Genomic DNA, 27,157 nt, shown 5'->3' with positions numbered 1-27,157 from the left:
AGGAAAAACTATACAAAATTATAACAAATTCAAGTTATAAGATAAGAAATGAATGGCTGAATAAATTTTAAAATGCACTACAGCACATGAAGTGGGGCAGCACGAACAAGGGCCTAGGTTTAAGGTCTACTGGATCCATTTTAACAGCTACCACTGCAAGAATATAAAACAAAATAAAGGAATGACATTTCATCATACATCCCCTCCTTTTGGCCACAGGTTTATTATTTTGTCCCTGCTCTCTTTTTCCTATTTCCCTCAAAGTATTTAATTCACTTCGCTTAAAGAAGTTAATTCATTCCCCTCAAAGACAAGATGTTAACTAAAAGACAACAGAAACATGGAATGAGGAAGAGAACAGCACAAGTTTACATTCCCTAGAGTTAAATGTGGTGGGGGAGAAAGAGTTAATTCAACTCAACGGACAATAAAGAAGAGCTAAAAGCTACAGGAATTATGACAAGAGAAAACGTGCAACTCCAGTAATGGATAAACCCAAAACACAGACCAGTATTTCTCAAATTCTCACCTTCCTTCTTATAGGTGATGTGTTCATTCAGGCAGTAATATGGTATCATACACACTGGTGATACACATGCTTATTAGTCCCATATATTCCCAAGCTGCATAAATATTTTCCTCTAATATACAAACAAAAAAAAATAGTATTTTGTGGTTGTTAGCAAAAACCTGAAAAAGATACCAGATACGAAAGTAGCATCCGGTAGATCTATCTGGTTTGCACATCTGCAACAATAAAATCCTCAAAGATTTAAATAGTTGGGAAATAGCTTACTATTCTGAAATCTTACTTGGAATCAACATAGAATTACAAGCAATTTTTTTTTTTTTTTTTTTGAGATGGAGTTTCTCTCTGTCACCCAGGCTGGAGTGCAATGGCATGATCTCCATTCACTGCAACCTCCACCTCCCGGGTTCAAGCGATTCTCCCGCCTCAGTTTTTTTTGGGGGGTGTGTGTTTGTGTATTTTTAGTAGAGACAGGGTTTCACCATGTTGTCCTGGCTAGTCTCAAACTCCTGATCTCAGGTGATTTGCCCGCCTCGGCCTCCCAAAGTGCTGGGATTACAGGCGTGAGCCACCGTGCCCGGCCAGAAGCAAATTTTTGTCAAAAGCAAAACTCATCTGATTAAAAAAGAAAATACTGCTGGGCACAGTGCCTCACGCCTGTAACCCCAGCACTTTCGGAGGCCGAGGCCAGCAGTTCACTTGAGGTCAAGAGTTTGAAAACAGCCTGGCCAATGTGGTGAAACCCCATCTCTACTAAAAATACAAAAATTAGGGCTGGGCGCGGTGGCTCACGCCTGTAATCCCAGCTCTCTGTAAGGCCGAGGTGGGTGGATCACCTGAAGTCAGGGGTTGGAGACCAGACTGGCCAAGACGGTGAAACACCATCTCTACTAAAAATACCAAATTAGCCGTCATGGTGGCGGGCGCCTGTTGTCCCAGCTACTCGGGAGGCTGAGGCAGGAGAATCGCTTGAACCCAGGAGGCGGAGATTGCAGTGAGCTAAGATTGTGTTCGGAATTGGTTCCTTCCGGTGGGTTCTTGGTCTCGCTGACTTCCAGAATGAAGCCGCGGACCCTCGCGGTGAATGTTACAGTTCTTAAAGATGGTGTGTCCGGAGCCTGTTCCTTCAGATGTTCAGATGTGTCTGGAGTTTCTTCCTTCCAGTGGGTTTGTGGTCTCACTTGACTTCAGAGTGAAGCCGCAGACCTTCGCAGTGAGCGTTACAGCTCTTAAAATGGCGTGTCTGGAGTTGTTTGTTCCTCCCGATAGGTTTATCGTCTCACTGGCTTCAGGAGTGAAGCTGCAGACCTTCAAGGTGAGTGGTACAGCTCATAAAGGTAGTGCAGACCCAAAGAGTGAGCAGCAGCAAGATTTACTGGGGAAGACCCTAAGAACAAAGCTTCCACAGCATGGAAGGGGACCCCAGCGGGTTGGGGTAGCCAGCTTTTATTCCCTTATTTTGTGATGCCCATGTTCTGCTGATTGGTCCATTTTACAGAGCACTGATTGGTCCGTTTTTACAGAGTGCTTATTGGTGCATTTACAAACCTTTAGCTAAACACAGAGCGCTGACTGGCGCTTTTTACAGAGTGCTGATTGGTGCGCTTACAAATCTTTAGCTAGACACAGAGTCCTGATTGGTCCATTTTTACAGAGTGCTGATTGGAGCATTTACAAACCTTTAGCTAGACACAGAGTTTTGATTGGTGCGTTTACAAACCTTTGGCTAGAGACAGAGTTTTGATTGGTGCATTTACAAACCTTTGGCTAGACACAGAGTGCTGTTTGGTGTGTTTACAATCCTTTAGCTAGACAGAAAAATTCTCCAAGTCTCCACCCAACCCAGAAGCCCAGCTGGCTTAACCTCTAAAGATCACGCCATTGCACTCCAGCCTGGGCAATAACAGCAAACCTCCATCTCAAAAAAAAAAATAAAAATACAAAAATTAGCCAGGTGTGGCGGCAGTCGCCTGTAATCACAGCTACTCAGGAGGCTAAGGCAGAAGAATCGCTTGAACCCAGGAGGCAGAGGCTGCAGTGAGACGTGATCATGCCACTGCACTCCAACCTGGGCAACAGAGCAAGAGACTCTGTCTCAAAAAAAAGGAAAAAAAATTTTATTTAAAAATGATATTGTTCTTGATTTTTTCATCAGGAAATACACCATTAGTACTTTAAAGCAATTACTGGCATTGCTGGGGTTTTATTATTAAAGATTAAGTTTCCTTTCTATGAATATTATTAATGGCCTATAGTCTTTTCTTATAATTGTAAGATGGTAGAGCTTATGCTACTCAATAAGACTGTCTCTAAACAAAGTTTAAGTGCAAAGCTTTACCAAGGAGTAAGAACCAAATGGAAATATATAAATGAATAGTAACATTTGACATTTCAAGCACTATCAAGGGTCACTGCAGCCTCCAACCCTGAGCTCAAGCAATCCTCCCACCTCAGCCTCCCAAGTAGCTGGGACACCATCATACACCTCTATATCCAGCTAATTTCTTAATTTTTGTAGAGACGGCGTGTCTCTCATCTTTTTGCCAAGGCTAGTCTCAAACTCCTGGGCTCAAGCAATCCTCCCACCTCGGCCTCCCAAAGTGCTGAGATTAGAGGTGTGAGCCACCACATACACCAAGAAATAGTGTTTTAACTAACTTGGACAAAAACTGTTACTTTTGGAAAGGCAGAAAGGGGACCTGATTAGTGGCCAAAGAGGACATGATTTAATTAACATATTTTTGTCAGAAGAGCCTATATGCAAATAACATCAAATAGTCTTAAACCAATCTCAATTAATCAGAGAGCTTTAAATCTACTTCTAAAAACATGTTTTTAAACCTCATTAATAACTCTGAAGTGCTGGGCACAGTGGCTCACACCTGTAATCTCAACACTTTGGGAGGCCCAGGCAGGAGGATGTCTTTGAGGTCAGGAGTTGGGAGCTCAGCTTGAGCAACCCCATCTCTATTTCAAAAATAAAGAAATAAATAGTCCTAGAAATTCGATCTTTAATCACTCATTTCAAAAGAAGGAAAAAAAACCTGGAATATAATGCCTTGTCATTACATGCACATATGTTTGTACCACAAACTAACCTGCTAACATTAAATTTTTTTGTTTTTTGAGACGGAGTCTCGCTCTGTCGTCCAGGCTAGAGTGCAGTGCCGCAATCTCAGCTAACTGCAACCTCCGCTTCCCGAGTTCATGCGATTCTCCTGCCTCAACCTTCCGAGTAGCTGGGACTACAGATGCATGCCACCACATCCAGCTAATTTTTGTATTTTTAGTAGAGACAAGGTTTCACCATGTTGGCCAGGTTGGTCTCAAACTCCTGACCTCACATGATCCACCTGCCTCAGCCTCCCCAGGTGCTTGCTTTTGGTTTTGGCCGGAGGCTCCACTTCCCAATCTGCAGGCTGTAATCCTCTATAGGAAATAAAGCTCTCCTTTTTCTTCTTCCACAGATCTCATGGTCTTTTGTTAACGGTACAGACTGTATTATTTACACGTGAATAAAATTCATAATTATGCATGCTAATACATTATAAACAAATGCGTGAATGATTAAAAAACTAGAAATAATATAAATTTCATGTCAATAAACTTAAACTTCCTTTTCTCTCAAAAACAGTGAGGTGTGTGTGTGTATAGGTATTATATCAAGCCAAGCAATTTAAATTTTTTTGTCGACCTAGCCTGCTCTCCTAGATTCAGAATAAAAGGTTTTGAGGGAGATTAGCCAGGCACGGTGGCACGCACCTGTAATCCCAGCAGTAGTATTAAGGAGGCTGAGGCAAGAGGAGTGCCTGAGACCAGGAGGCAGAGGCTGCAGTGAGCTGACATTACACCACTGCACTCCAGCCTGGATGACAGAGTGAGACCTTGTCTCAAAAATAAATAAATAAATAAATAAAAGGTTTTGAGGGAGACAAGGAATCACTATTTAAGCACTATCTGCTGGCAGAAGACTTGTGGTACTACATATTGAAAGAAGCTGGCATCCCTTGGTGGCTTCCCCTATTCAACTTTGTTTCGTAGGTTCCTAACAACCTATCTCCTTGCCTTTATTCAAAGTCGTCAACAGATAAGTGGATAAGGCCACAAAACAGCAAGGAAAACAAAAAAACGGTCCCATATTATACGCAGTTCAACTCCATTAATTCAAAATTTACAACAAAGGTTCTTCATAGAAATCAAAATGGTAACAGAACTAGACTTGGTCCATGAGTTACTTACCACTGACCTCACAGAATGGAAAGATGCTCAATAAATATTTTTGAATGACCAGGAAGGAAAAAAATATAATAAAATAAATGGTATGAGTCATAAGTTCATTTTACTCCACGAAAATTTATTGAACACTAAGAAATGAGGACATAACAGGCAAAAAAAAAATGAACATAATTCCTCTCTTCACAGAATTTTAGTTTAGCAGAGTCAGACGTAAACTTGAGTTGACTCATCTAATTTGTTATAATAGGACTATCTCCCTTGCTTATACCTCCCAGGAAGCTGTAGATCAGTTCAGACATTTGATGAGCTTCCACTATCGAGTAAGTCCTGCACTAAGTAACTGTAAATAAACTACTTAGCCCTAAAGCACCAACCATATGTGGAATATTAGTGTCAATTCTGTTGGCCATATCTACATTAAATATTCTGGACAAATAAAAAGTATTTGCCAACTTTCATTTTCCAGAGCATAAATCTATCAACTCTTCAAATTTGCAAAACTAACTTTTTTTTTTTGAGATGGAGTCTTACTCTGTTGCCCAGGCTGGAGTGCAGTGGTGCAATCCAGGCTCACTGTAACCTCTGCCTCCCGGGTTCAAGCAACTCTCGTGCCTCAGCCTCCCGAGGCACTACTGGTGCACACCAACAAACCCGGATAAATATTTTTGTTTGTTTTTAGTAGAGATGGGGTTTTGCCACGTTGGCCAAGCTGGTCTCAAACTCCTGAGCTCAGGCAATCCGCCTGCCTCAGCCTCCCAAAGTGCTAGGATTATAGGAGTGAGCCACTGCACCTGACCCAAAACTAATTTATTTCACTGCCCTCTGACATTTTCTAATGCTTACTAGAAAGATCTAATTCGCTCATTTAGCAAATATTTACGGAGTGGCTATTTTGTGCTGGGCACTGTTCCAGGTACTGGAAATGATTAAGGGACAAAAATCTCTGGCCGGGCGCGGTGGCTCAAGCCTGTAATCCCAGCACTTTGGGAGGCCGAGGCGGGCGGATCACGAGGTCAGGAGATCGAGACCATCCTGGCTAACATGGTGAAACCCCGTCTCTACTAAAAATACAAAAAATTAGCCGGGCGTGTTGGCGGGCGCCTGTAGTCCCAGCTACTCAGGAGGCTGAGGCAGGAGAATGGCGTGAACCCGGGAGGCGGAGCTTGCAGTGAGCCGAGATCGCGCCACTGCACTCCAGCCTGGGGGACAGAGCAAGACTCCGTCTCAAAAAAAAAAAAAAAAAATATCTGCCCTCACATACCAGGGAGGGAAAACACACAAATAAATAAGAAACACTGTATGTTCAGAGAAAATATGTAGGCGTAAAAAAAAGCATGGAAAGATAAGTATAAGCAAAGGGAGAGTGGGCAATGGGCAGGAGTATGTTATAATTTTACACAGAGTAGCCAGGAAGGGGTCATCAAGAACGTGATCAGCAAAAGCTTGAAGAAAGTAAAAGAACCAATCATGCAACTATCTTGGAGTAGAGTACTCCTGGCAAAGTGCATAACAAGTACAAAGTAAAAAGGCCCTGAGGCAGAAGTATGCCTGGTATGTTCAAGAAAAGGAAGCCAAAGTGGCTGAAGTTGAGTGAACAAAGAAGGGTATAGGAGTGTAACAGGAGATGATGGCAAGGCTAGATGCTGATTGTTTGTGGCTTGCAGGCAATATTGTTTTGGTTCAGTTTGCTTTGGGGTTTTTTTTCCAGCTTTGCTGAGGTATAACTGACAAAAACTGTATATATTTAAAGTGTACAACATGATGACATGATACACATATAAACTGTAAAATGGTTATCACAATCAAGATAATCATTTCTTGATTATCTTTGGTGGGGGCGGGGAGTGGGCAACACTTAAAATCTACTCTGGCCAGGCAAATGGTAGCTCACACCTGTAATCCCAGCACTTTGGGAGGCCAAGGTGGGTGGATGGGTAGAGCCCAGGAGTTTGAGACCAGCCTGGGCAACAGGGTGAAACCCCATCACTACAGAAATTAGCCATGTGTGGTGGTACACACACATAGTCCCAGCTACTCGGAAGGCTGAGGTGGGAGGATCACTCGAGCCTGGAGAGGTGAGGCTGCAGTGAGCCGTGATCATGCCACTGTACTCCAGCCTGGGTAACAGAACAAGACGCTATATCAAAAACAAACAAACAAACAAAAAAAACTACTGACTTAGTAAATTTCAAGTATACGATATTATTAACTATAGTTACTACACAGTACATTAGACCCCCAAAACACATTCATCCTGTAACTACAAGTTTGTGCCCTGTGACTAACATCTCCCCATTTCTCCCCACCTCCCAACGGCCCCTGGCAAACACCATTCTATTATCTGCTTCATTCTATGGGTTCAACTTTTTAGATTCCTCATATAAGTGAAATCATACAGTATTTGTCTTTCTGTGCTTGGCTTATTTCACTTACCATAATGTTCTCCAGGTTCATCCATGTTGTCACAAATAGCAGGGTTTCCTTCTTTTTATGGCTGAATAATATTCTATTACATATGCAGTTGACCCTTTAACTGTGTGGGTCCAATATACAGATTATTTTCAAACAAATACAGTATTCATCCACATATACAGATGGGCAGATGACTTTTCATATACACGCGTTCCACAAGGGTGACTGCAGGATTTGAGTATATGCAGATCTGGGTATACTTGGGGGTCCTAGAACCAATGTAGACTGAGGGAGAACTGTGCATACAGTACACATTTTCTTCATCCATTCATCCACTGACACTTAGGTTGTTTCCATATCTTAGCTACCATGAATAATGCTGAAATGAACATGGGCGTGCAGATGTCTCTTTGAGATAATGATTTCATTCCCTAGGGATATATACCCAGAAGTGGGATTGTATGTTTGCCCTGTTTTTAATTTTAGGGAGAACTGGGTTTTTTTTTGTTTGTTTTTTTGAGACGGAGTCTTGCCCTGTTGCCCAGGCTGGAATGCAGTGGCGTGATCTCAGCTCACTGCAACCTCTGCCTCCCAGGTTAAAGCAATTCTCCTGCTTCAGCCTCTGGAGTAGATGGGAATACAGACACCTGCCAACCATGCCCAGCTAATTTTTTTATTTTTAGGAAAGACAGGGTTTCACCATATTGGCCAGGCTGGTCTTCAACTCCTGACCTCAGGTAATCTGCCTGCCTCGGCCTCCCAAAGTGCTGGGATTACAGGCATGAGCCACCGTGCCCGACAGGAACCAGTTTTTCATAACGGCTGTCCCAATGTACATTCTCACTGCATACAAGGATTCTCTTTTCTCTACCTGCTTGCCAACACTTATCTCTCTTTTAATAGCCATCCTAACAGGTGTGAGGTGATAGCTCCTTTTTGTTCTGACTCACATTTCCCTAATGATTAGTGATGTTGAGCACATTTTCACATACCTGTTGGACATCTGTGTGTCTTCTTTGAAAAATGTCTACTTAGGTCTTTTTAAAATCTGGTTATTTGGTTTTTTGCTATTAAGTTGTATGAATCCTTTATATATATATACACACATACACACACACACACACAGATATAAACCCCTTATCAGATAGATGTATGGTTTGCACATTTTCTCCCATTCCATAAATTGCCTTTTCATTTTGTGTCCTTTGCTATACAGAAGCCTTTTAGTTTGATGTAGTCACTCTCATCTTTTCTTGCTTTTGTTGCCTGTGCTTTCGGTGTCATATTCATAAAAACCATTGTCAAGACCAGTATCAAGGAGCTTTTTTCCCTATGTTTTCTTCTAGGAGTGTATCAATCCATTCTTATGATCGTATGAAGGAATACCTGAGGCTGGGTAATTTATAAAGAAAAGAGGTTTAATCGGCTCTTGGTTCTGCAGGCTTTACACAAAGCACAGTGCTGGCACGTACTTCTGGTGAGGTGTAATCATGGCAGAATTGGAGCCAGCATGTCACATGGTGGGGGGGCTCCCAGACTAATTTTAAACAACCAGTTCTCACGTGAACCAAGCGAGAACTCACTGATCACCAAGGGGATGGTGCTACACCATTCATGAGGGATCTGCCCCCATAATTCAATCATCTCCCACCAAGACCCACCTCCAACACTGGGAATCACATTTCAACAAGAGATTTGAAGGGAACAAACATCTGACCCATATCAAAGAGTTTTAAAATTTCAGATCTTACATTTAAGTCTTTAATCCATTTCTAGCTAATTTGTGTGTGTGATACCATGATCTAATTTCATTCTTTTGCATGTGGATATAGTTTTCCCAGTACCATTTACTGAATTATCCTTTCCCCATTGTGTACCTGGTGCCTTTATCAAAGCTTAGTTGCCTGCACAGATGTGGGTACATTTCCAGGCTCTATTCCGTTCCATTAGTCTACATGTCTTTTATGCCAGTAACACACTGTTTTGATTACTATAGCTTTTTTTGAGACAGAGTCTCGCTCTGTTGCCCAGGACGGAGTGCAGTGGCATGATCTCAGCTCACTGCAACCTCCACTTCCTGGGTTCAAGTGATTCTCCCAACTCAGCCTCCTGAGTAGCTGGGACTACAGGCGTGTGCCACCATGCCCAGCTAATTTTTATATTTTTAGTAGAGATGAGGTTTCTCCACGCTGGCCAGGCTGGTCTTGAACTCCTGACAGGTGACCTGGCTGCCTCGGCCTCCCAAAGTACTGGGATAACAGGCATGAACCACCATGCCAGGCCTATAGCTTTGTAATATAGTTTGAAATCAGGAAGTATGATACCTCCAACTTTGTTCTTACTCAAATCTGCTTTGGCTATTCAAAGTATTTTGTGGTTTCCTATGACTTTTAGGGTCTTTCTGTTTTTGTGAAAAATACCATTGGAATATTGATAGAGATTGCATTAAATCTGTAGATGGCTTTGTGTAGTATGGACATTTTAACAATATCAAATCTTCCAATTCATGAGCACGGGATATCTTTCCATTTATTTGCATCTTCTTCAATTACTTTCAAAAACGTCTTATAGTTTTTAGTGTACAGATCTTTCACCTCCTTGGTTAAATTTATTCCTAAGTATTCTATTCTTTCTGCCGCTGTTACAAATGGAAATGTTTTCTCAATTTCTTTTTCAGATCGTTTGTAGTTAATATGTAGAAACACACAGATTTTTGTATGTTGATCTTGTCTCCTACAACTTTACTAAATTTGTTAATTAATTCTAACAGTCTTTTGGTGGAGTCTTTAGGGTTTTGTATACATAAGGGATCATGTCATTTGCAGAGACAATTTAACTTCTTCCAATTTTGATGCCTTTTATTTATTTTTCTCTCTTAACTGGATGGCTAGGACTTCTAGTACTTTGCAGTACTTGATTAAATAGAACTAGCGATATTGGGCACCACTGTCTTATTCCTGATCTCAGAGGAAAAGGTTTCAACTTTTCATGGCTGAGTATGATGTTAGTTGTGGGCTTGTCATATATGGCCTTTGAGACAACACTAACAACAGAATAGCTAAAATTTTAAAACCTGACAAAACCAAATGCTGACAAAGATGAAGAACAACTGGATCTTTGCTGGTGGGAATGCAAAACGGTACATCATTTCTGGAAAAGAGTTTGGCAATTTGTATAAAACTAAACGTACATTTACCATATGGTAATAATCCCACTATTAGATATTTATTGTCAAGACAAAGAGAAGGCAATGTGACAGACCTGCCCAAGTGCTTGTTAGGTTCAGAAAGCCTACCATTTACATGGAGAGCAGAAGGAATAGTAGTAAAAGATACAGCCCTTGTGCAGAGCAATACCAAAACAAAAGGAGCCAGGTAACTACAACATAGATATGACACTCTGTTGTGGAGGAGCCAATGCCATGCTGCAACTACAGTCTTATGGCCTGCAGCTACTACCTAAAAGGGTACAACAGAGAGCCTCATCTCATCGGAACCAGGAGGTAATGAGGCACTGTTATCATGTACAGCCTCCTCGGCAGATGAAGAGATTGAGAAAGGGCTTCACATAAGGTCCTCGCAAACTTCCCATAATCTCATATTCCAAGAGGATCACAAAGTGCTCAGCCAAGATTCAGATCAGACGCAGTTCAAGCGCTGGCCTATGCAGCCTATGTGGATATATCCACTGTCACCAGGGTACAATAGTGGATCTGTTCCCTTAAATTTACCCAAAAGAGTGAAGACTTAGGTTGCACCAACACCTGTATACAAATGTTTATAGCCGTATTCACCACTGCCTAAAACTAGAAACAATCCAGAAATCCATCAGTTGGTGAATGGATGAACAAATTATGATTCTTTCAAACTCTAGAATATAACTCAGTAATAAGAAGGAATAAAGTACTGACAAAACACAATAACACTGGTGATTTTCAAATGTATTAGGACTTCTAGTACCAAGAAGTCAAACGCAAAAGGCTACACACTATAAAATGCCCTTTATATGGCATTATGGAAAAGGCAAAAACTAGAGGGACAGAAAATATATCAGTGTTTACCAAAGGCTAGTAGTGGAGGGACAGGACTGACTACAGAGGGTACAAGGAAAATTTTACATTGTGGTGGTTACATGACTATGTAAGTTTATTGTAATTCATAAATCTTTACACCTAAAAAGGGTGACTTGTACCATATATGTATTAAACCTCAATAAACCTGACTTTAAAAATCAAATGAGAAAAAATTCGTGTTGTAAATGATTCAAAACAAAGCCGTTACATCATTCAAATTTTCTACAAAGTATATTACTTGTTTAAGAAGAAAAAAGCAAAACTATGTTCCTTGCATGAACTATACAAATATGAAAAGTACTGCAAAACTTTACGGAACATAAATGTCACCAAAAAATCAAATAGGAAAAAACTTGCAAGGTAAATTTACAGGTAAGTATATCCTACTTGTAAAATAATTCAAGGCAGGCATGGCAGCTGACAGCTGTAATCCCAGCACTTTGGGAAGCCAAGGCAGGAGAATTGCTTGAGCCCAGGTGTTCCAAGACCAGCCTGAGCAACATAGTGAGATCCCATTTCTAACAACAACAACAACAAAAATTAGCTGGGCATGGTGGCACAAGCCTGTAGTCCCAGCTACTTTGGGAGCTGAAGTATGAAGACTGAGCTTGGGAGCGCAAGCTGCAGTGACCCATAATCGTGCTACTACACTCCAGCCTGAGTGACAGAGTGAGACCCTGTCTCAAAAAAATAAATAAATAAAATAAAATAAAGTAATAAAATAAAAATAATTCAGTGCATAGGCTCTTGCATATTCAAGTCTGTATTTCTTATATTCAGCAACTATTTAAACATCCTACAGCTAATGGGAAAATATAGAAATGTTTAAGAAATGACTCCATCTTCTAGGAGCTTCGTATCTGGAAGGAAACACAAAGTAAATGAAAAATCCAAAATAGAATGTGTCGCCCTACACGCTACTTCATGAATCCAATCTATTAACCAACCCCATAAAAATTCAACCATAAGCTATCAAAAGTCTACAACTAGGCCAGGCACAGTGGCTTACACTGTAATCCCAGTACTTTGGGAGGCCGAGACGGGCGGATCACCTAAGCTCAGGAGTTCGAGACCAGCCTGGCCAATATGGTGAAACCCCGTCTCTACTAAAAATACAAAAATTAGCCAGGTGTGGTGGCGTGCACCTGTAATCCCAGCTACTCGGGAAGCTGAGAGAGGAGAATTGCTTGAACCCAGGAGGTAGAGGTTGCAGTAAGCCGAGATCGCACCACTGTACTCCAGCCTGGGCGACAGAGACTCTGTCTCCAAAAAAAAAAAAAAAAAAAAAAAAAAAAATCTACAACTAGCCTAATGTAACTTTCAGAATATTCACAAGGTAGAGTCAAATGGTGTCTAGATTGGCTTTGTCTTCTCTATTGTTTTTTTTTCCCAGAATCTCTGGACAGTGAGTAGGGTGCTGCAAAATGGATTTGGGGTGGGTGTAAGCAAATCACAGCATATTCATCCACCAAATATATTTCATCCACCAAAAGATTACCTTACACACACTGAAACTGCATACTATTAAATTCCCTGCATTTTAAAAGAAAAAGTAACACCAAAAGCACCTCATGCTCAAAAAATCTCTACTACATATTTTACACATAAGTAAATCAATTTGGTTTATATATTATTCTCTGGGTGAGAAAAGATGACTCTAAATAAAGTAAACCTATCATACATTCTCACATTACCCACACCAAGGTAAGAAGAAAAAGTAAATGAGGCTGGACACGATGGCTCACACCTGTAATCCCAGCACTGTGTAAGGCCAAGGCAGGTGGATCACTCGAGGTCAGGAATTCGAGACCAGCCTGGCCAACATGGAGAAACCCTGTCTCTGATAAAAATACAAAAATTAGCTGGGTATGCTGACACGCGCCTGTAGTCCCAGCTACTCAGGAGGCTGAGGCAGGAGAATTGCTTGAACCCAGGAGCCGGAGGTTGTAGTGAGCCGAGATCACGCCACTGCACTCTAAACTGGGCGAAGGAGTGAGACTCCATCTCAAAAAAAAAAAAAAAAAGGAAAGAAAAAAGAAAAAGTAAATGAACAGTTTATTAATTAATTATTTTGGTAAAGAACAATTTTGAACCAGGAAGCTCTTCAAGGAAGGGCGAAATGAGGTGAGACTGGATTTCTTGGATCAATAATGGAAATTATGAGGTCACTTAAGTTCCTTGGACAAGAAGGTGTAGGAAGTGTACAAATGACAAAATGTTTAAAAGAGCAAGGGGCTCAAATATAAATTAGCCTGTTTTTGCAATCCTGTCAAAGGCCTTGAGGATGACTGATTTGTCACTGAAAATCTATTCACCAAATGTCTCTGCTGAGGGTTAGGGACTAATTTCTTGAGGAATGGTAAGCCTTGATCAATTTCAAATGAGTTGAGTCATCTTAATCTATGGGGAATTCAGTCTCCCAAATTCTACTCAGTCTCCTTACTCTCAACTGACCTCTGTCTCCTTCATTCTAGGTATTTTAAGATTCTCCCACTTGCAAGAACATACAGAACTCGACCTATAAATATAACCAACCTCCTCCCAATATACTATATGACATCCATTTAAAAAGAAAGTCAAGCCCAGCATCCTTAAAAGTTTCTTTTAAAGGTATAGAATATAGAACATAAACCCATTTCTACAAAAATATTGATATATAGTTGTGCATACAAAAAAGATTTAAAAGTATGAGTACCAGATATATATTCAAGATGATCGGGCAATTTTCTATTTCTTTCATAATACCTACTTGTATTTTCTAATAATTTTTTAACAATAAGCGTGTATTCTAATGATTTTTATTAAATAAAAATTTTAAATCTTTATATCATTTTAGTAATTACTTTTTATGAAATTGACTGATAATATCCCCTTGTAAACCTCTCATGAAGGTTTTAGTGAACTCTGGGAGTATCCACGTTGATTAAGAGAAGAAAAGGAAAGCTACTAATATGTCTCCTATTGTTCAAAAATATTTCAGGTAAAAATTTGAGGTAAATTCTTAATTTCTTCTCTTTTGAGTAAATCCATATTATGGGATCATTCTACTCTTAATCCAAACAATAAGATTTTACTATGCATCTATGTGAACTGTCACTCACAAAAATCAGTAACTTTTATCTAACAAAAAGAAAAATGTACATATCAATAAGTTGGCTTTTCAGATTTCAGGAAAGTAACAAATACGGAGTTATGTTGGCCGGGCGCGGTGGCTCAAGCCTGTAATCCCAGCACTTTGGGAGAACGAGGCGGGCGGATCACGAGGTCAGGAGATCGAGACCATCCTGGCTAACACAGTGAAACCCCGTCTCTACTAAAAGTACAAAAAATTAGCCGGGCGTGTTGGCGGGCGCCTGTAGTCCCAGCTACTTGGGAGGCTGAGGCAGGAGAATGGCGTGAACCCGGGAGGCGGAGCTTGCAGTGAGCCGAGATTGTGCCACTGCACTCCAGCCTGGGGGACAGAGCAAGACTCCGTCTCAAAAAAATAAAATGAAATAATAAAAAAACAAATAGGGAGTTATTTCATCTACCTAAACATTAAGGCAACTACACTGTAATAAAAATTCTTCTATTTGTAAAAACGTAGATTCCAAGTTAACCAAAACATTTTTAATTCCTGGACACCTTCAAACATATTAGGCATTATATGTGTAATTTTTGGGTTTTTTTTGAGACACAGTCTTGCTCTGTCGCCCAGGCTGGAGTGCAATGGCATGATCTTGGCTCACTGCAACCTCCGCTTCCCAGGTTCAAGTGATTCTCCCACCTCAGCCTCCCAAGTAGCTGGGACTATAGGCACACGCCACCATATCCAGCTAATTTTTGTATTTTTAGTAGAGACGTGGTTTCACCATGCTGGCCAGGATGGTCTCGATCTCCTGATCTCGTGATGTGCCTGCCTCGGCCTCCCCAAATGCTGGGATTACAGGCGTGGGCCACCGCACCCGGCCTAGATGTGTATATTAATAAATGAAGAAAAGACACACGGGTCTTACATGTATCTCAAAAAAAAAAGTCTCTACCAACTACTAAATCCTTTGTATAGGCAAGAAATAAAATCAATCTGATAAATATCAGCAAACTGTAGTTATACCTGTTTATCATATTTTAGAAAAAAATATTTTGACTATCCCATTTTCTAGAGGTTAGAATAACGAAACTATCTAAATTTTTATTAAAAATGACTCTTAGGGGGCCAGGCGCAGTGGCTCACACCTGTAATCCTAGCACTTTGGGAGGCCGAGGTGGGTGGGTCATCTGGGGTCAGGAGTTTGAGACCAGCCTGGCCAACATGGCGAAACCCCATCTCTACCAAAAATACAAAAATTAGCTGGACGTGTTGGCACACACCTGTAATCCCAGCTACTCGGGAGGCTGAGGCAGGAGAATTACTTGAATCCGGGGGGCGAAGGTTGCAGTGAGCTGAGGTCGCACCACTGCACTCCAGCCTGGGCAGTAAGTGCAAAACTCCATCTCAAAAAAAAAAAAAAAAAAAAAAATTTTTTTTAGGCCAGGCATGGTGACTCACGCCTATAATCCCAGCATTTTGGGAGGCTGAGATGGGTCGATCACCTGAGATCAGGAGTTCATGACCAGCCTGGCCAACATGGTGAAATCCCATCTCTACTAAAAATACAAAAATTATACAGGTGTGGTGGCGTGTGCCTGTAATCCCAGATATTCAGGAGGCTGAGGCACGAGGATCACTTGATCCCTGGAGGCAGAGGTTGCAGTGAGCCAAAGTCGTGCCATTACACTCCAGCCTGGGCAACAAGAGCGAAACTCCATCTCAAAAAAAAAACAAAACAAAAAAACATTTTTAAACATATTTTTGGAGACAGAGTCTCACTCTGTCATCCAGGCTGGAGTGCAGTGGTGGGATCATGGCTCACTGCAGCCTCCGCCTCCCAGGCTCAGGTGATCCTCCCATCTCAGCCTCCTGAGTATGTGGGACTACAAGTATGCTACCAGGCCTGGCTAGTTTTTTTTTTTTTTTTTTTTTGTAGAGAAGGGGTTTTGCCATGTTCCCAGGCTGGTCTCGAACTCCTGGGCTTAAGCCATCAACTGGCCTTGGCCTCCTAACATGCTGGGATTACAGGCATGAGCCACTGCTCCTGGCCTTAATTTCTAACGTTAACTGCATGAGTAACCTAGAAAACAGCTATTTACAACCCTGCTCTATTTGTAGATTTTGTGTGTGTGTGTATGTGTGTGTGTGTGTCTGTATGTGTATTTCAATACAGGAATTATCTGATCACTCCTAATGCTGATTGTATTTCTGAAAGGTCCTTTTTTTTTTTTTTTTTTTGGAGACGGAGTCTCGCTCTGTCGCCCAGGCTGGAGTGCAGTGGCGCAATCTTGGCTCACGGCAACCTCCGCCTCCTGGGTTCACGCCATTCTCCTGCCTCAGCCTCCCAAGTAGCTGGGACTACAGGTACCCGCCACCACGACTGGCTAATTTTTTTTTTTTTTTTTTTTTTTTTAGTAGAGACAGGGTTTCATCGTGTTAGCCAGGATGGTCTCGATCTCCTGACCTCGTAATCCGCCCACCTTGGCCTCCCAAAGTGCTGGGATTACAGGCATGAGCCACTGTGCCCAGCCTCTGAAGGGTACTTTCCTAAGACACAAACAATTTAAACAGACTACAATTATTTTCAGGACAGCACAATTATTTCCCTTCCTTGGCTCAATTTTCATATAATCCACATTTAGAATGTTATTTACCTTAAATGTTTTGATGTTCCTAGGCATAAAACCACTTACTTAAGAACACAGGCCAGGCACGATGGCTCATCCCTGTAATCCCAGCATTTTGGGAGGCCAAGGCAGGCAGATCACCTGAGGTCAGGAATTCGAGACCAGCCTGGCCAACATGGTGAAACCCTGTCTCTGCTAAAACTACAAAAATTAGCCGGGTGTGGTGGTGCGTGCCTGTAATCCCAGCTACTCGGGAGGCTGAGGCAGGAGAATCGCTTGAACCCAGGAGGCAGAGGTTGCAGTGAGCAGATACCACGCCACTGCACTCCAGCCTGGGCGACAGAGTGAGACTGCGTCTCAAAAAAAAAAAAAAAAAAAAAAAAAGAACACTGAGCAAAAACACTTATTACATATGATAAACAGATTTTTTTTCTACTTTATAGGCAAAAATTACATTTCCACACAATAAAATGAGTGTTGGGTTAGTTACCTCGAGCTAGTGGCTAAGACATGATGCTATTATAAGGCTAAATTGGCCAGGTGCAGTGGCTCATACCTGTAATCCCAACACTTTGGGAGGCCGAGGCAGGTTGATCATCTGAGGCCAGGAGTTCCAGACCAGCCTGGCCAAAATGGGGAAATCCCATCTCTACTAAAAATACAAAAATTAGCCAGGCATGGTGGTACACGCCTGTAGTCCCAGCTACTCGGGAGGCTGAGGCAGAAGAATCGCTTGAACCCAAGTGGCAGAGGTTGCAGTGAGCAGAGATCAAGATCGCGCCACTACACTCCAGCCTGGGCAACAGAGCGAGACTCTGTCTCAGGAAAAAAAAAAAAAAAAAGGCTAAATTGACCATTTGATCACTGATCCTGTGAATTAACTTTCATCTACTGCGGGGTCCAGGGAGCATCAAAACCCCTGCTGGTCACGGTCTAGGCAGCATCAAAACCCCTGCTGGTCAGCCAAACGTACAGCTGGATCAACACAAATCCACTATCACCACGTCTATTTATCAACTTTCCCAACAAATCATGTAAGAGCTATCATCCTGACAGAGTGTACCAATTATATACCCAAGGCATCCTAAAATAAATGATAATCAAAAAAGAAAAAGTGTAAAATACACTTCAGATGCTAAATTGAAGAAATAAACTATTTTAAAATATAAGTTCATTTCTATTAAATTAATATTAATCAGTATTTATGCTTTAAATTTTAAAATGTTACCACACTAAATTTTGAGTCCCATTGCTAAAACAGAGACTGATAGTAGTAATATTTTTCTCTTTTCAACTGGAGGAAATGTATAAAATATTTAAAAAGACAACTGCTGCTTCCTTTAACCTTTCAGCTTTAATAATCCTTATCCTTTTACCTTTATATAGCAATTATAACTTAAGAGGAACTTGTACCTTCAAATTACAATAAAAAATCATCTTGCAAAACAGAGAGAAATCTGCTTATTTTTTCTTACTGGTAATAACTGCAATCCACTTTTCCACCCTCAGTTTCTCTTCTGACCTGCAACTCTTTCCCCATAATATGCTGCACAAGGCAATGGAATTACCACTTCATTCCTTTAGGTTTTGCCTCTACTAGAGATTGTGAATTCCCTCAGAACAGCATTGCTTCCTCCAGTCCTCCTTGGTACCAGCAGTGCACTAGAGAGTGTAAATTAACTACATGGTATTAATTTCCTCCAAGATCAGCCTCTCCTACTAGGTATGTACCATCCACCCCTCACACAGTTCTAGGCCATAAAAGACCTTCAATTTTAGCGAAAAATTGAGAAACTGAACCTTTTTTTTTTTTTTTGAGATGTAGTCTCACTCTTATCGCCCAGGCCTGAACTTCTGAATCTTTTCTACCCCACTTGTATCAGCAAAGTACCTTACAAGTGGACATTTGTAATTTTTTGTATTAATCTTGCCTACATTCCTTTCCTAGTAGCCATACTCGACTGCCTCTTTCGAGGGAACAGGTTTATACAGTGGTTCATTCTCAAATACAAATGTTGTCTACAAGATAATAGTATGTCTAATGAAACGAAATCTCACTTCCGTGATCAACAATGTGGCCATTACAAAATTTACGAACCTATAAAATTGTAACACCTGTTTTTTAAAATTTACACTAAGACATGAAAATGCTTTCCTATATAGCTAATGTTAAGAAAGGTGCCTCACGCCTATAATCCCAGCACTTTGGGAGGCCGAGGTGGGTGGATGACTTGAGGTCAGGAGTTCGAAACCAGTCTGGCCAACATGGTGAAACCCCATCTTTACTAAAAATACAAAAATTAGCCGGCTGTGGTGGCGGGCGCCTGTAGTCCCAGCTACTCGGGAAGCTGAAGCATGAGAATTGCTCAGACCCAGGAGGCCGAGGTTTCAGTGAGCCGAGATCGCGCCACTGCACTCCAACCTGGACTACAGATCGAGGTTGTCTCTCAAAAAGAAAAGAAAAAAGAAGGATCCCTGGAGAGATGGAGGTGGGAGCAAGAAAAAAGGAAAAAAAAAAAAAAGGGACTGTGAAGAAACAGTTTAACATATTGCTTCCATTTCCATCTTTATCCCAAGAGAATTTAAATGGGAAAGAAAAAAAAATGGAGGCAGAACCCATAATTCAAAATAACCATAAAAAAAAAAGAAAAAGATTTTGGATTTTGCACTGTGCATTTTAACCTGCTATCCTTTCAAGTAATTTTTAAAGAAAGATTTTTTTTAATCCACAGAATATTTTGCTTCATCCAGGAGCAGCTGGATCTCATATCATCCAGTATCCCCCGCCTCCACACACACACGCCGCTACCACTATCAGCCCCTGTGCCAAACGATCCATCACGGTTAAAAAAAAAAAAAAAAATTAAACCAGGAGGTTCATCTTCCCAATTCTCTCTAAGAAACTGTCATAGTCCGTCCTCCTCCCACCCCCAGGAAAATTGCCTATTCTAAAGGAACTAGGAGGGAGGGGGGAATCAGCTCATCATCCTTCTCCATAGGGAGAAAAAAGGCATTAACTTCCAACAAGAAACTGCTGCTCTTCTACCGTATCCCCTTTAGAACATAAAATATTAAGGAAGGGTTTCTGAAGCATTCACAGGAACAGAAAACTGAAGCCTGAAGCACTTCACTTTGCAGCAAGATAGCCACTTAAAAATCGTCCAGAATTTGGGGGATGGAGGTAACCCGTCAATACCCGCGACACCCCTACCCTAAGGTGCGGAGCAGGATTCTGTCAAACAGAAAATGCCACTCTCTGCCCCCTCCGCCATCCGGAACGCTGACCCGCGCGGAGTGCGGGGGCGGCCGAGGGCGGGAGCGGCGAGGAGGCGGGACGCGACACACGCACCACGCCGAGAACTGCTTCACCGCTTTTTAAAAGGTTTTAAAAATACAGTTTCTCCAGCCGAGAATTCCCACCCATTCACCAGCCCCAGCCCTCACCCAGCTCCCCACCCCCATCGGGGGCTCCGCCGGGCCGTGTCCCCGCGGCGGCCTCGGCCCCACGCCCCGAGGCGCAGCAGCCCCCGACGCGGGGGTCCCCCTACGCGCCCCTCACCGCCCCGAGGCCCGACGCGCCCCAGCGGGGGATGCTTCGCACCTGGATGTAGTTGTTCTCGCAGTAATCGGCCACCCGTTCCAGATTTGTGTAGCTGTCGAAGAGGGCCCGGCGGCCCCCCGGGATTTCCTCTTCCAGCAGCATCTGCAGCTCCGCCATCTTCACATCCTCCTCCTCCTCCTCCTCATACAGGTCGCAGAGGGAGCGGCGGCCGCAGCGCCAGGGAAACCCAGGACCGGGAGAGGAGGAGCGGCGGTGACGGCGGCGGTAACTCGGGAGGAGCGAGAAACAGCCCCAGCGCGCGACAGGGGTGGGGGCGACGGGGGCGGGGCGCGAGCCGACGGACTGCGAGGACGGTCACCGCTGCGACGGACGGCCGGGCGCGCGCACGCGCGCTCCACTCCCTCCGCCCCCGGGAGCCCGAAAAAGATTCCCACCCTCGCCCGCGCCGCCGGCCCCTCCCCCACTTCCGGCGTCTCCTAGCGACGGCCGGGGTAGGGGCCGGGATGCGTGCGGGAGTTGGTGGCGCAGTTAACCCTTCCGCCGCCCGCTTGCCCCTGGAGCGGCTGGAGAAGCCCCCACCTCCCGGCGGCCTTTGTTAGCCCGGCGGGAACACACCACCCTGCTCTGCTGGCTTCCCGCCGGCTCCCTCCGGGACTCATCTCGGCTCTGTCCCCATGGAGGTCATCGGCCTGGGGAACTTCTCGAGGCTTTTCTCCCTCTGCTGCTGACAGGAGGCCGAAGGAGGGCACAGCCTCCACTCTTGGGACCCTCCTCTGTGAAAGATCACACCTCAACAGGGCAGGAATAAAACAAACTTTCACGCAGCTTTCAATGCCACCTGACTTCATTTTTCTCAAATTTGACCTCATCCTCTTTGTTGCAGTGAATTGCAGTTTCCTGACCCCAGCTTTCCTGCGCTCCTGCCTCTTTGCACTTCCCTACTAACGGCGTTCTCCCCTGCCAGGTTAGCCCCTTTCTCTTCTGGTTTGCGGTGCCGTGGGCCTCAGCTTTTTATGTTTGCCATTTCTACGATTCGCTTCCTCACTCACAACCTTTTCTGTCATTTCTGTAATGCTATCAACTTCGCTGTCCTTTTTCCTATTCATGGATTCAGTATTTAAAATTTTGAAAACGATTTTGCTTGTAGTAATTGCCTTCTTCACAGGGCTGTTACATAGGTAAAATCAACGTTTATTGTGAAAACACCTTGAAAAAACATTAAGTGCTACAAAAATTCAAGGCAGATAATTTTGCTCTTGCCGAGTTGTAATTCTGCTTTTATTCTCCAGATACTGTGTCTTGTTTTCCTAAATCCGAGTACCTCACACAATGTAATCTGGAAAAACTAAAACTCCTGACCATTGCTGAGATATGAAGCCATGACCGTTATTTGTGCTGTGGAAAATCAAAGTTGACTCCAGGCAGTACCATCTTAGACTTGTGTAGTTAGAACAAGATCCATTGTTTCAACACTGTTCTTAATCAGGTGATCTCTTGGCCCTCCTACAGTGAATTTTTTTCATTAAGATAATGAGGAAGCTTACACTTTCAAAAAAAACCACTTTAGGCCGGGCGCGCGCGGTGGTTCACGCCTGTAATCCCAGCACTTTGGGAGGCCGAGGCGGGCGGATCACGAGGTCAGGAGATCAAGACCATCCTTGCTAACACAGTGAAACCCCGTCTCTACTAAACATACAAAAAAAAATTAGTTGGGCATGGTGGCGGGCGCCTGTAGTCCCAGCTACTCGGGAGGCTGAGGCAGGAGAATGGCGTGAACCTGGGAGGCGGAGCTTGCAGTGAGCGGAGATCGCGCCACTGCACTCCAGCCTGGGCGACAGAGCGAGACTCTGTCTCAAAAAAAAAAAATCACTTTAATACCATATCATTACAAATTTCTGGAGCAAACCGTAATGTTATATTGGCTCCATGATACATAATATTAGCAGAATGTATGAGTTTTCACTGTGGAACCTAAATTAAAGGATATTGAAAATGTTGGTCTAGTCCAACTAGTTTTATTCTTAAGCACTTTAACCATCTTCTGTAGTAGTGGTTCTCAAACTTAAGTGTGAGGAGCTTGTTAAAAATGAAAGCTGCAGGGTCACGCACACTAAGATTCATTAGTTTGAGAGCACGAGTGATGGAAAGGAGTAGTTACTTAAATGACACATCAACTTGCTTCAATGAATAAGACATGAATAATCAAGTGAATAAAACAAATGTTAGATGAAGCAAACTTTTCTTTCAGACTAAACTTCAATAGATCAAAAAATAATGTTGAACTTGAAGAAGCCCATCAGGTGAGTTAAATGGTAGACAGACTCTTCCCCCATCATTACTTATTCCCACCCAGCATTTTTTCAACTACTGCTTAGCAATTAGCCCAATAAACAAATTTCCCTCTGGGATGTTTCATCATTCTAGAAATTACCTAGAAAAGATTCTAGTATTTTCTCTAATTAGTGACAATCTCTTTGGGCCTAGTTTCCTTATCAAGAAATCAAAGGGTGAGGCCAGGCACGGTGGCTCTCGCCTGTAATTCCAGCACTTTGGGAGGCCGACACAGGTGGATCAGTTGAGGTCAGGAGTTCGAGACCAGCCTGGCCAACATGGTGAAACCCCGTCTCTATTAAAAATACAAAAATTAGCTGAGCGTGGAAGCGGATGCCTGTAATCCCAGCTACTCAGAAGGCTGAGGCTGGAGAATCGCTTGAACCAGGGTGGCGTAGGTTGCAGTGACCCAAGATCACGCCACTGCACTCCAACCTGGGCGACAGAGGGAGGCTCTGTCTCGAAAAAGAAAGAGAAATCAAAGGGTGAAACTCAGGTCAGGAATTCTGAAACTTGAGTGTGGACTGGAATCACCTGGAGGGCTTTCTAAACCAGATTGCTGGACCACACCTCCAGAGTTCTTTATTCAGTTGGTCCGGCCCAATTTATTAATGTATGTTTAACAAGTTCCCAGGTGTTGCCTATGAAACGGCCCTTCTGGCTCAAAAAGTCTATGATTCCAATTTCTGGCAGCTGGGAAACTCCATCTAGAGAGGTGCTTTGTACACAGCAGAATCTAAGATGCAAGAACATAAACCTTTGTTGCCACCAAGATTGATTAAGCAAAAAAGGGTAACTACAAAATCTGTAAAAGAGTATATAGTTATTAGGTTCAAGGATGAGATTGTGTACCTCATGAAAATCTTCCACTACTTCTCCATAGTTATTTAAGCTGATGAAGGTAATTGAAATCTGTTCATTTTTACAATTTTTCAGATGAACTGGTATGATAAAAGTGCATTTTCAAGCCCTTAGAGAGTTACAATTATAATAAAAGTACACACTTCACATGAACTTCTTATAAACATAAATAAGCAAACTCATTGCTCTAAGAACCCATATTTAAGAGCTTTAGTACAAGAAGATTTTCAAAATTATAGAAATCTAATATACCCATGTATGAGGTTGTGAAGTTATAACCTATCTTAAAAAAATCTCTTTCTTAAATTTATTCCAGTGTTTTAAAAATTATTAGCCCCTTCTAAGTCACATGTAACAGAAGCACATCTTACCTTTAAAAACTGTAACTTCTAGCAGGACAGGGTGGCTCGTGCCTGGAGTCCTACCTACTCAGGAGACTGAGACAGGAGGATCATCACTTCAGCCCTGGAGTTTGAGACCAGTATGGGGCAACATAGACCTTTGTCTCTGAAAAAAAAATTTTAAATGCATAAAAACAATTAATTTTGTATATGATTTAATAGCCATCTCTTTTTTATATTTTTTATTTATTTATTTATTTTGAGATGAACGTCTCCTGTGTCACCCAGGCTGGAGTGCAGTGGTGCAATCTTGGCTCACTGTAATCTCTGCCTCCCAGGTTCAAGCAATTCTCTTGCCTCAGCCTCCCTAGTAACTGGGACTACAGGCACTCGCCACCACGCCAGGCTAATTTTTGTATTTTTAGTAGAGATGGGTTTCCACCATGTTGGCCAGGCTGATCTTGAACTCCTGACCTCAGGTGATCCGCCCACCTCGGCCTCCCAAAGTGCTAAGATTACAGGTATGAGCCACCACATTCAGCCTATCTCCTTTATAAGAACATATTGTTGCTCATTTCAGGCTACAAATGGGTCAAACAAAAATCAAATTACAATATATAATCGTTATATACTGACTGACCTCCCTCATATCTTGGAAAATTCAAAATGTTCACATATTCATCAGATAAATTCAGGATGGATGCACTATGGAGAAAAGACCAGGGAAACAATGCTCAAGGCAGACACTGGTTTGAGGATTATTAAATCAATCCAGCTAAGAAATGATGGTGATCTCCAGGGAGAGGAGATGCAAAGAAATGGATGGAGTAATAAATATTTAGTAGGTAAAATCAATAGGGGTTGGTGAATGATTAAATATGGAAGTTAATGAAAGAGAGGAGTCAATGTTGGTGGTAAGATTGCTGGCTTGGGCACTTGGGTAGTTGGTGGTGCAATTTACATATAAATTATATAATATTTCACATGCCTGGAAAACTTCCAATTTACATTTATTTTCTGTATGTTTTGATCATTGTTATCAATAACACTGGCATACAGGACACTGTATTAGACTCTGTTGATACTATGCTACTCTAGGTAAGTTATTTAATTAAATAAAAACCTTCAGTAGTATAGCATGTTTTGCCCTCTCAAAAGTCTTTAACAGCTATGGAGGGAGAGGGGGCAAAATCAGAGTAATTAACATGTGTTCAATGCCTACTATGTGTCAGGCATTTATTCTGCATTTCACATAAATTAATCTTCACAACTAAATGCAAAGTAGGTTTTATGATCCTCATTTCCAGATTCAAAAACCAAGCTTTAGAGAAACAAACTAACCAAATATACTTGGAAGTCAGGGAGTTAGCAATTATACCTGGTTTTGATTTTTTTTAATGTTTTTCTTTTCCATTATACCATGCTAAATCACACTTCTAGTTTAACTCTGTAAATGTAGTACTTCAATAATGCACATAAACATTAATAATGCCTATTGAACATCCATTACATAACCTCTTTTAATTAAAAAAAAAAAAAAAGGTTAATTCTTGCCAGGCACAGTGGCTCACGCCTGTAATCTCAGCACTTTGGGAGGCTGAGGTGGGAGGATCACCTGAGTTCGGAAGTTTGAGACCAGCTTGACCAACGTGGAGAAACCCTGTCTCTACTAAAAATACAAAATTACCTGGGCATGGTGGCACATGCCTGTAATCTCAGCTAGGGAGGCTGAGGCAGGAGAATCACTTGCACCTGGGAAGTGGAGGTTGCAGTGAGCTGAGATCGCACCATTGCACTCCAGCCTGGGCAACAAGAGCGAAACTCTGTCTCAAAAAAAAAAAAATTGTTAATTCCTTTCAATAAAACGACTTTTTGATACTTAAAGGCATTCACTAAGTATAGAGTTTTTTTTTTTCTCAAAGCTGAACACAACCAATTCTTGTATTCTTCATCAAATATTTCACAGAATTATAGAATGTACAAGGTGGAGGGCATCTTAGAGATTATCTAGGACTTACCCCAACCTTTTACCGATGTGGGAACTGAAACTAAGAAATATTGATTGCCCAAGGATACCTAGTAAGTGTGAAAACCTAAACTCAAAATCAGGAGAAAGGAACAAAATACATTTTAGATACAAATATTATTTTTGAGCTGTTTCATGATATTTTGATGTAAATTCAGTTCTTATCCTTACAAGTAGCTGCCTCCTTCTGGGGTCTTCACCATCTTGTCAAAATCTTTAAAATGTGAACCCCAAATTGAACTCAGTATTCCATATTTCAAGCAAAAATGATACCAGACAACAATCCCAATACATTTTTTTTGGAACTTGACAACGTAATTTTAAAGTTCATGTATAAAAATAAAAACACAAGAGTAGCCAGGACATTTCTGAAAAAGGATAATCCAGAAGAAAACTTGTGGTTCTAATTAATAAAAACACATAAGGTAGCCTGTAATCCCAGCACTTTGGGAGGCCAAGGCGGGCGGATCACCTGAGGTCAGGAATTCCAGATGAGACTGGCCAACATGGCAAAACCCCGTCTCTACTAAAAATACAAAAATTAGCTAGGCGTGGTGGTGGGCACTTGTAATGCCAGCTACTCAGGAGGCTGAGGCAGAAGAATCACTTGAACCCGGGAGGTGGAGGTTGCAGTGAGCCAAGATTGCACACTGCACTCCAGCCTGGGTAACAGAGCAAGACTCGTCTAAAAAAAAAACCATAAAGTAGAGTAAATGAAATTATCACCAGAGTAGAATAAAAATTAAAAACTTGACTGGGCGCGGTGGCTCACGCCTGTAATCCCAGCACTTTGGGAGGCCGAGGCAGGTGGATCACAAGGCCAGGAGATCGAGACCATCCTGACTAACATAGTGAAACCCCATGGTGGCAGGCACCTGTAGTCCCAGCTACTCCGGAGGCTGAGGCAGGAGAATGGTGTGAACCCAGGAGGCGGAGCTTGCAGTGAGCCGAGATCATGCCACTGCACTCCAGCCTGGGAGACACAGCGAGACTGCATCTCAAAAAAAAAAAAAACTCTAAAAACTCAACCCTAGTAAATACAAGAATTAAATATGTGATCAACGTGACATTTCAAATCAAAGGGAAATAA

At 42.2% G+C, this 27,157-nt stretch overlaps 1 protein-coding gene across 24 annotated transcripts in view; it reads right to left on the bottom strand.

Moving 5' to 3' along the window:
- The window catches only part of ABI2 (abl interactor 2), a 112,771-nt gene extending 91,653 nt beyond the window's left edge, over positions 1 to 21,118 (bottom strand). For all 24 annotated transcript variants that reach the window (XM_030802827.1, XM_030802831.1, XM_030802838.1 and 21 more), the window contains exon 1: positions 20,548 to 21,118. In XM_030802827.1, the coding sequence (XP_030658687.1) occupies positions 20,548 to 20,664 (117 nt within the window). In that variant the 5' untranslated portion in view covers positions 20,665 to 21,118. The remainder of the gene's footprint in view (positions 1 to 20,547) is intronic.
- Positions 21,119 to 27,157: the final 6,039 nt, after the last annotated feature.

Source organism: Nomascus leucogenys, chromosome 22a (assembly GCF_006542625.1).
Source record: "Nomascus leucogenys isolate Asia chromosome 22a, Asia_NLE_v1, whole genome shotgun sequence".
Lineage (NCBI taxonomy): Eukaryota > Metazoa > Chordata > Mammalia > Primates > Hylobatidae > Nomascus > Nomascus leucogenys.
Note: the sequence above shows the minus strand (reverse complement) of the source record. Positions and strands in the feature narration are given on the sequence as shown.